This window comes from Hippocampus comes, unplaced genomic scaffold (genome assembly GCF_001891065.2).
Source record: "Hippocampus comes isolate QL1 unplaced genomic scaffold, H_comes_QL1_v1.1 scaffold151, whole genome shotgun sequence".
Lineage (NCBI taxonomy): Eukaryota > Metazoa > Chordata > Actinopteri > Syngnathiformes > Syngnathidae > Hippocampus > Hippocampus comes.
In genome coordinates this window covers 1,877,853-1,888,136 of record NW_017805591.1, presented here as the reverse complement: position 1 = coordinate 1,888,136, position 10,284 = coordinate 1,877,853, and the positions used below count along the sequence as shown (strand labels likewise).

Genomic DNA, 10,284 nt, shown 5'->3' with positions numbered 1-10,284 from the left:
GCCCTGCCCTTTTTGTTTTTTGGGGGGGGGGGTTGTTTTTTTGTTTTTTGACACTGCTCCTGACTGATACGAGCAATAAGACCCCTCTGATGCTTTGGAAGCTCTCTGCAGATCATGACTTGTGCTGTAGGATGACTGAAAAGATTATGAAACCAAACTTAACATACTTAAAATAGTGGTAGATGTATGCTGATTCCCATTTACCATGGCTTTTAATGTGATTGGTTTATTCTCAACACAGCCTTATGTCATTGTAAGAGAGTGCACACAATCGTGCACCCACATACACCAGTCGTTTCTCTTTGCTCCTGCTCTCAAACAGATTATTAAAAAATTCTCAACTGATCTGCATTTTACAGATCATATCGGGAAGATTTGTCTCAGTCTCCCCCCGGCCCCCTTTTTTTCTTACAAAACAACAAAGCTAAACATTTGAACAGGGAGGTGTAGACATTTATATCCATCACATGTGCCTTGGCTCTATTGATGGTGGAAAACACTGATACATGGTCAACTACACTGTAAGGAAGTAATGAAAACATACCAATAGAGGAGACCAGCACACAAGCAAGACGCACATAATCCCCATGAGTTGAATGACGGTCTCCGTGGTGAGTCTTTCCCAGTGTTTGGAGGCCTGAGACGTGCCAGACTTGGTTTTACAGCGAACAATCAGGCCGCGGATGGTCACCACGTTGCAGGACACCGTGACAAGCAGTGAGAAAATCCCCAGTAAGGCAAAAGTGAAGGCGAAAAAGATGTTCCCCGGCACTTCTCTGTCCCCGGTGCTGATAAAGCACCAAGTGCCGGGCCACTGGCGCGTATACTTGCCCACCCCTGCCACGGGCAGGAGGGCGAAGAGCAACACCAGGCACCAGATGACCACCAGAGTCTGCTTGGTCACGCTGGTCTTCATGTGGTTGGAGTACCAGTGCGGGTTGGTGATGGCCGTGGCCCTTTCCATGGCCATGGCGCTGGCCATGAAGAGCGCGCACAGGCCGAAAGTGGTCATGCATACACCGAAGAACGCGCACAGGTTGCCAGACGAGTCGATGCGCTCCCATCTCAGGTCGGCGCGATAAACCGAGATCACTATCGGACTCGTCAGGAGCTGGCCGAACAGGTCTGTCAGCGCTAGAGACCCAATGCAAAGCAAGAAGGACTTCTTCCTTCGGTTCTCCTTCTTCCTGTAGGAGATGTAGACCAGGATGAGAGCCAGAGAGTTGCCCACCATGCCCGTGGCCATCATGGTGATGGGAAAGACAACCGATACGTAACCGCAACCGATCTCCGTCCTGGTAACGTTTTCTTCACCGGCCGACCTGGTCACATTGGACGTCAGCATAGCTCCTATTCTGTTTTTCGAGCCCTCAAGAAAGTCACACTTGTCCGAAGTCATCCTTTCGGACGGGCTAAGAAGCGGAGGCGAATCACAGAAGACGTGCGTGTGTGCACCATCTCTTCAGAGATCCACACTGAGCCGAGCGGCTCTGTGCGTAAAAGCGCCCTCAGCCCTTTGACGCGCCAGAGGCGGGACTGGCGGGGAGGGATCCTGCCACTGCCTCCTCAAAAATAAAATAGTTGAAGTAACTGCAGTTTGAAATGTGTGAAGTACAGTGACGTTTTAATTTGTTGTTTCTTTATTGACATTGTGGGCGAGCGCCTACCCCAGACAGTTTGAGAACAGGAATTTTGGTACTTCGGGGTCTATCATCCTAATTTAACAGAAAATACTTCCTGCGTTCCAAACCACCCGATAGACGTAAAAATGTTAAGCATTTTCGTGCCGTCACACACCAGAGATAAGGAAAGGATTTTCTGATGGCTCTAGACACAACATTCTTACCCGCCGCAGGTTAACACAACGCAGATACGCATACAGTATTTGGCGTCTTGGATGCAATTGGTAGTGCATGACATCGTCCATAATGTGAATTTTATTTAAAACTTGTCTTAGGCTGCTTCGAGTATCCCTCTGGTTTGGATGGAGGACCTCTTCGTCTATTTGTATGCAGGTGTTGTTTTTTTAAGGTTATTTTTGTTTCAAATCTTAAAACGCCCCAGTATAACTTGAGGTCTAGTAATACTTGTACATGCGAAACCCTCCGGTTTACAGTTGTTCACGTTCGGAGTTCTGAGAATTAGCTTGGTTGGGTTACCGGACGGTTAAATGCTCAAGTATACTTTACTTATAAATCGTTCAAATGGCGGCGGGTTCCAGAATTTCAATTAGAAAGTTAACAATAACGCTGGAACAAAGCACGAGTGTCTCATCAGCCTTCTACCTATCGAAGCTATTTAACAGCTCGAACGGCAGAGGAACATTTCTGTCTACAAGTACAGTAATCCCTCGTTTATCGTGGTTAATGGGGACCAAATCCACGCGCGATAAACGAAAATCCGCGAAGTAGCGACCAATTAACATATTTCAAAAAATAAAAATTAAGTCCGCAAACGGTCCGCGAGAAGCTGCGAAAGTCAGCAACACAGCGAGTCACATAGAGCAACATATACAGTACTGTCCTCCATGTATATGAAAAAAAAAATTATGAATATGTTTGAAAAAATCCGCGATGCACTGAAGCAGCGATAAATGAACCGCGAAATAGCGAGGGATCACTGTACTTAACAAGACGCTGTATCTGATTAAATAACTAGAGAAATAAACCAATTGCAGGCAAAATAGAAACCACGCATTGTCAGGTTTGACATTATGTATGCAGGAAATTTTCAGATAAATAACAAGGTACGAAGTTGACAAGACTTTATTTACACACGGACACATAATATCATATATAAAGCATGAATTGTCACAATGTGCTAAAAAAAAGTCTTGAACAGTAATAAATGTTAATCGAATCTCCTCCTTCCTCTGGTAAACACTAATTACTAGTGTTTAAACAAATGGAAACATTTATGCCTAAATTTATTGAAATTGGTGCCGTTTGTGAGCAAAACTTGGTAATACTTACCTTAAAAACAAAATAAACTGTCTGTACCGGTAATCAGTTCTAGTTGTCCCCAAACAGATGCATTTATATTTAAAAGGGGTGTGTCCTGAGGAAGAATGTAAATTTCCCCAAAGATCAATAGAAATACTGCCACCAACATTATCCCAAAATACGGACCATCCAATTACATTATTTGGCCATGTATATATATTGGGAGACACAAGTCACAAGTTGGACAAAGAGGGTGTTGAAGGATAGGAAGCATTGCTACTACAGTGTGTGTGTGTGTGTGTGTGTGTGTGTGTGTGGGTGGGTGGGTGTGTGAGAATTGGGACGGTGAACAGTATACTGTATATGGATTTGTCGTTCCTCTCATGGTAACATGCACTTGCACCAAGGTTCATTTCACTGAGGCATTATAATTAATTTTTTTTCTGTTTAGAACTGGAGCCAGAATGGGACGATCCGGAGGACTGGTTGCTGCGCCTGAAAGCACATAACATGATGGGAAGGGGAGACACGTCAGCACCGACAGTCATCAACATTCAGCACAGCATACTTGTACGGTATCAGGTCAAGGTCAGAGCTTGAAAACCAGCACGACAAGGTCGTGAGCGAGGCGATAAAACGGCTATAATGAGTGCCACTGTGGTATTCCACTTTAAACCCAAACCTTTCGGACGAACGGGATCGAGAGCGTCTCCGTTTTCTGCCTCCAGATGACGACCTGGAGCGACTCCGCTTCTGTCCCCCCTCGGGTGAGGAAGGCAGGGAGACTGACCTCTTCCGAGGCGAGGAGCCCTTTCCAGACCTGGAGCTGGATCTTTTGGAGGGATAAACCAAGCACTGAGGTCAGAAGGGTCTAGCAAAGATCATACCAGGATGAAGCCTCAGAGTACAAGCTACGGCTTTAAAAAGGTACTGATCAGTTGACTTTGGTCAACGCCACTCAGAGGATACTAAGACCAGGTATGAGCACATCCAGAGGCCAAATAAAGATTTCCAAGATGGGCCAAATTTCAACGATGACAAATGACATTGGGGGCAAATATGTACCTCAAGGAACCAAATATGATCGGTCCTTTAATAAAAAGGGAGTTTTTTTTTTTTTTTTGTATTGCTATTTACAGCCCCAAATAACGACACTGTTTGGGGAGCCTTGGGGGCCCATTCAAACACTCTCTGCGGGGAGAGAGTGCATGTCACCTCATTCACCTGGAGCGGGACCTCGAGCGAGATCTGGATCGGGAACTAGAGGAGCTCCTAGAGCCGGATCTGAAAGACAAAAAGACACAAAATCTCTCCAATATTGTTAAGAGGAGGAATTATCATTGTGCTACACGTCGATGCCATGTAAATCTTTACCACAAGTTACGTGGGGGGTTTAAGGACAAGAAAAGCAGTGTTTAATTTTGGCTCGTCTCTTTTGCACCTCACAATTTGCAGTTAACGCCTTCAGAGTAACAGCATACTAACAGCCAGGTGGCCTTTCACATTGGCTTCAAAATTTGCGGTTATAGCACCATCTACTGTTGTGGCAAGTGAAAGGCAGCTAGTGAATGGATTCGCCGCATCAAATCATTCAACACGGACGGAGCTTGACATACAGTATTACAACGGCTCATTCAGTCTACACTGTCTTGACAGCACGGTAGGGGAGGGACTAAACCACGATTAAAACAAATGGACAAACAGGAAGCAGCAACATGGAAAGTATGTCGATCGGTTCATCAGAAGGAAAAGTTGAGAGCTGATACTGACATTTTTCCGGGAGTTACCCTTGACCTGCACCCGTTTACCTGGACCTCGACCGAGAACTTGAGCTGGATGAGCGCGAGGACGAGCGGGAACGGGACGAGCCCGAGCGGCTGCCCCTTTTCTTCACTTGCTCCTTCTCTTCATCGCTGGCATCCAGGTCGTACTTGGACAGGTCGCCGCCTTCGTCATCTTCGTCATCATCCTGAATGGCAAGTTTATGCTGATGTTAAAACGTCAGACGCCTTTTCCAAGATTGTGCTCAATGCTTTCAAAAGCCAGTGTGCTCTACACAGCTTGCTTGCGCTAAAAGTCTTGTGTCACGCTGCGGCCTGTTGCTTACATCGAGTTTGTACTTGGACAGGTCACCGTCTTCCTCGTCGTCATCCTCTTCTTCGTCATCCTCCTGCTGCGGGGGAGGCTGAGCCTTTTTTGCCGTTTCTTTCTTTTCACTTCCTTTTGAGGAAGACGTCTTGCTACTGTTCTTCCCACGATACTTTTTCTTTTTCCTCCCAAACTGTGACATAAATCAGATGTCAACTTATAGTTAGAAATTGCCTTTTCCCATGCGGTTAGGACACCACAAACACAATGTCATTGCTGTTCAACGATAACCTCACAACAGAATGGCACTCATTGTTCTCCTATATGCTTTGGTAGTAAAGTAGTAGATTATAAATTTTGTAATGCCACGAACGTGTTGTGTTCTAGCCCAAGGCATTCACCACTATGTGAATGTCAAAAGAGTTTGCAACCAAAATGGAGTGAACAGACAAGTTAACAGCTAAGCCAGCTTCTTCTATTTCTTCATCTGCTCGTACATGTTCATCTTTGTATTTTCCATCAGTCTGGATGCTCTGCGGCATCATGACATTTATTTCCTCGTGCCATTTATGGCTTGTAGGTACAGCATACGTTCATCATTTATAAGTATGTCCTTGTTCAAGCACACACACAAGCTTGCGTGAACCGTAAGTTAAACCAGAAGCGAGCTGTCACCTGATTCGAGTGAACTTCACCAATTTACATTGAGAATTAGGCATGAACACATTTAAAAAAAATATATAAGTCAGTGAATTTGAAGCCATTTTCATTTTTCTTGTTGCAAATGTCATACGTTGCTACAATACCAAAAAGTGTGCGTTGAAAATGTTTTACTCAAAAATTGCGACATTTAAGGGAATGGTGAATTGAAAAACAGTTTCCAGTTAGATGCATGGGAGCCACGTGTATATAGATAGATGTATGATAACACAAAAAAGACACAATTCCAATATCTGACAAGTCTTATAATAAAGAAGCATTAATATAATACTGAGTCGCTGATGGTGTAGTGCTACACTCGCCAGACTTCTGTGCGCGCACCGTGGGATGTGTTCCAACTCAGTGACTGTGTGTAGATGAGTGTGAATGTCCGTTTGTCTCTATATGCGCGACCAGTTCAGAATGTCGTCTGCCTTCTGCCTCAAGTGAGCTGGGATAGACTCGCGTGTTGAAAATGGATGGAAGAAAAATGAATATTAACACCAATGTACATTTTAAAAAGTTTGTTTGCTTGAATGCAATTACAAATAACAGCACATGGCACTAAAATGTCTGAAATAGCAGTATTTTATCTATATGTTCTATTGTGTTATTGTTATGTTAAATGTTGAATAAAGCATTTTGTAATAGCACCGTAGAAATAAATATATTTGATGAGCGCTGCCACTTTGTAATTGTAACAATGTGAGTTTCGATACAAAGCACAGTAAGATTTTGATAACTAGTGGACACGACAAATGACAACAACATAAAACGGTGGTTGTCAATACCACATTGTGAGCCGATTCTATGTCTCTTCAACAGACTCCGACTCCCCCTGCAGACACACATCCTCAGTGACTATTACCAACTAAGAGCCGAGACGCTGAAGCCGTGTCAGACACAATACTACGACATCTTCAAACCTCAGAGGTGCTTGACCATAAACATTAACCTAACATGTTGTGAAAATGCCGCAAATAAAATTCCCCACGTTTCTGCTATCCTAACAGCGTGTCTGATGTTTTTATCAAACATATCGGTGTCAAGGTCGGTATGGAATTCAACAAGTTATGATAAGATATTTAGAGCCGAACAACTCAACTTCAACTGAAGTGAATGCATGCAAGAGACTCTCGCCGGTTAAAGATGGCGAGGCTCCCTCTAGTGGTTATTTAACGGTATCTCTATGGGGAAGAAGACAAGAGAGGGCAGTCGAAAACCATGCGTCAAGTCAGAAATTTGCTAACAATAACCACCAAAATTCATGTGGAATGTCAATACTTATGCGAACTTCAACCATCGAAATTATCAGAGGGATCACCCCAATATTTTTACTTCTACTGTATAACCAATAAGTGGTCTCCTCATCGAAGGTTAATGAGCGCCTATGGGGAGTAAGATATATAATACACAGAAAATCAAAAAATAATGGAGAAATTGTTCTAATATTTGCAGTGGTTAAAGTGATCATAAGTAGAGAGGACTGGATGCATTAAGGTGAAAATTTAGTGGAGTTTTCTGACATCAAGCGACATTAAGCAACTAACTGGACACTGTTTTACAACTCAATATTTCTCTCCAAGTCAGACTTTTTAAAGGAAAGAAACATTTTCAAAGCACGCCGACTTTTTGCGTCTTAGGCACAAGTCTGATGATTGCAACAATACAAACCACATGAAAATGGCTTAAAATTCAGCAAGTTGTGATGTTTTCCCCCCAAGTGTGCTCATGCCTTAAGCCTCAATAGAAATAAAAGAAGTTCTCGTGAGTCAGGTGCATGAAATGTCTAAATCAAACCGCTGCTGTTCCGCCCCCCCTCCATTTATGCACAAAATACAAATCCAGTGGTTATCGGGTTTTTTTTCCATTTTGGTCTTTCGAGCAAATATTGAGATCAGTCATGATTTCGGGGTTTTTTTTTTTTTTTTGACGTTTCTGTTTCGTTTGAACAATCAATGAACGAATGCTACATGGATTATGCATAAAGACTGTCGAGCCATTTGCATTTTTATAAACTACTTTCCAAGAAGCTCCTTATTGCTGCTAAAAAATGAGGTGGCATGATTGTCATTGAATAGCAACAATATGCACACTCATTTACAAATATGCACCATGAGGAAGGGCGCACCTCATCATATTCACCATCAGATTCCTCTCGCTCAATATATTCCACATTTTCCCTTTCATTAAAACCGCCACCATAACCTGAAAGTATATCGGAGAGACATGGATAAGAGATTGTATTGCACAATTGAACAGATACTACAAGGCGGCACATTCTGCTAAATTACCTGTTCTTTCTTCAAGCTTGGCATATTTGGGAGTGTTACACATGTTGCACTCCGACCGCCGCGCCCAGTTAACGTTTCCACATCTTCATGAGGCCGAGAGAAATGACAATAAACAAGAGCATAAAATAAAAGGACATTCACCATGATAGGAATGCGGTCACAACTGACACTTACGTTTTACATTGCCAATCATTTGCGCTGAATAGTCCTCTACTCTTATCTGCCAGAGTTTTCCCAATCTCTGTTCCTCCTGCTTTCATCATCTTGGCCTCTGTGGTTTTCTCTGCACTCAACAAACAAACCAACAAAAACCCAAATACGGTAGAGTTCAAATATCTGAGCTCAGCGATTCCCAACCACTCATGTCCCGTGAGATACTACAAGATGTGCTGCAGAAAATTATCCAAATCCACTTCAATGGTTCAAATTTTATTTGTGTACAACATATGTATTTATTCATACATGTATGCCAGTGGTGTATAGTAACAGGCAAAACAATGATATGTTGTTCCACTAGGTGGCAGAAGGTCCAATTAATCTGTGTACTGTACTCACCTGTTGCCATTCAAACAGTACAGTACTGAAATAGCTTAGTTTAAGTTCAACAAAACGGGCCCACATTTCACACCGAGTAAATAAAGGTGAGTACATTTTTCTCATGTAAGATGTACCTTGACGGGATAAAGGTTGAGAAACACCACCTGACAGAGTAAACAGTCATTTCGCCGCGCACACTCACCTCTTCCACATCTATTACAACTTGTTCTCCTTGCAAAGTTCACATTTCCACACCTGGAAAAAACAACAAAAAAAAACATTTAATACACATGTAAGCAATGAGTTTAAAAAGCTAAAACATACACAGAGCATGCATGGGTTCACTTGGTGCAGCACCTTGACACAATTCCCATTATGCAAGAGAGCCAAGTAAGCACTGCAGCTGTCCGCTACTCGAGACGCCAGTAATGCATCTTGAACTGTGTACTGATATTTATGGCCAGAGTATAAACTCAAATGACGCCCCCCCCCACACACGCAAAAAAAACCCGCACCACCTAAAATAGGGATAAATAAAGTTTTCTGAATCTGAATAGTTAGTAGAGGCTCGACGATAGCAGCTAACGTTAGCCGCCTCGTTAGCTTGCAAGCCAGTCACCAAACACAATTAGAATCAGCGAAAATCAAATCCGCGATATCTCCAATGTAAATCCAAGATGTGTTTCGTGTGTTGGTTTTATTCAGCTTCTTGGATAAATAATAAGACTGAAGACAATCGCTCGCTACTTTGCGCCTGGCGAGGTAGAGGGCCGAGCAAGCGAAACAAAGTTGACCCGCAGCTGCTTCAAGATGCAGTCGGCCCTTAACAGTAAATTATTCCAACAATCTATGGTCACCTTATATTGTACAATAACTTACTTTTTATCAGGACATATCCAATCCCCGTCGCTTACTCGAAAGCTCTTTCCCGACATGTCGGTAGTGTTTTAGCGTCGAGTGGCTTAGCTTCTCTTGCTAGCCAAATGTGCTCAATGTGGATGAACAGAGCCGCCCACCCTCAATACTGCATTCAAAGGCCGTCGGCCACCACGCTATCGTCTCGCTCTGCACCTGACGTCAACGTACAATTCAGAAATTTGAAAGCGTATTTTCACACTTAAAAATGAAATGGATAGTTATTCAATTAACTGATATTAAAATCTCATTCAAAGACGCAAATTCCCATTTTGAAAAGATTTAGTAAAATCTTAAACACGTGAATGCATCATGAGCAGAGCGCTGCAGACATGTACAGGTATTAGCATAATCAATATTAATCACAGTTAATTTAATACATAGGTTAAGCTTCGCATAAAACACTGTTGAATTACCCATATATATATATATGTGTAAGTTGAGAGGTTCGTAGTTTTTCAGTGGATAGCTCTACTTTAAAAATGGGCAAAAGGAGAGATGGAATCCTTTGAAGGCAGTTTTTATTTTCCCCCAACGGCTGCACCTCCGAACGAACGAACAAGAACACACCTCCTTCCCGGAAACACCAAAGACTTCCTGGTTTCCTTAACCAATCGTATAATATCAACATAAACTTGTTTAAGCAATTATTAAACGGAATATAACCTAGGTAACTGCAACACAAAATAACAAAATGCTCAAACATAAAATGAAAATAATTATTAATTTAACATAAGCTTACATTCTTCCCCCTCCCACCAGAGAAATGTCCTCATTTCTACTTTGATTACTTAACTGTAGAATCCAGG

The 10,284-nt window shown here is 42.6% G+C and overlaps 1 protein-coding gene and 1 pseudogene across 4 annotated transcripts; both read right to left on the bottom strand.

Annotated features, from left to right (window-relative positions):
• Positions 1-514: 514 nt before the first annotated feature.
• On the bottom strand, positions 515-1,536 carry LOC109522003 (prostaglandin E2 receptor EP3 subtype pseudogene; annotated as a pseudogene).
• Positions 1,537-2,749: 1,213 nt separating this feature from the next.
• On the bottom strand, positions 2,750-9,592 carry zranb2 (zinc finger, RAN-binding domain containing 2). 4 transcript variants are annotated; one of them, XM_019880362.1, is made up of 10 exons: positions 9,440-9,591; positions 8,763-8,815; positions 8,198-8,306; positions 8,024-8,106; positions 7,861-7,937; positions 5,050-5,223; positions 4,751-4,911; positions 4,167-4,226; positions 3,625-3,774; positions 2,750-3,437 (listed from the first exon to the last, which is right to left on the bottom strand). In XM_019880362.1, exons 1-10 carry the CDS (start codon positions 9,493-9,495, stop codon positions 3,374-3,376), a joined length of 987 nt encoding a protein of 328 aa, XP_019735921.1. In that variant the 5' UTR covers positions 9,496-9,591; the 3' UTR covers positions 2,750-3,373. The 4 variants fall into 4 exon arrangements, with proteins under 4 accessions (XP_019735921.1, XP_019735920.1, XP_019735922.1 ...); XM_019880361.1 differs by having other exon boundaries at positions 2,750-3,774; positions 9,440-9,592; XM_019880363.1 differs by lacking the exon at positions 9,440-9,591 and having other exon boundaries at positions 2,750-3,774; positions 8,759-8,815.
• Between the last annotated feature and the right edge of the window lie 692 nt (positions 9,593-10,284).

Bases quoted from the DNA above. Each gene is read 5' to 3' on its own strand.
- zranb2 (XM_019880361.1), bottom strand. From the start codon at position 9,495: ATGTCGGGAAAGAGCTTTCGAGTAAGCGACGGGGATTGGATATGTCCT. The intron at 8,307-8,762 runs GTGAGTGTGCGC...TGTTGAGTGCAG, and splicing joins TTGTAATAGATGTGGAAGAG to AGAAAACCACAGAGGCCAAG. The intron at 7,938-8,023 runs GTAATTTAGCAG...ATATACTTTCAG, and splicing joins CAAGCTTGAAGAAAGAACAG to GTTATGGTGGCGGTTTTAAT.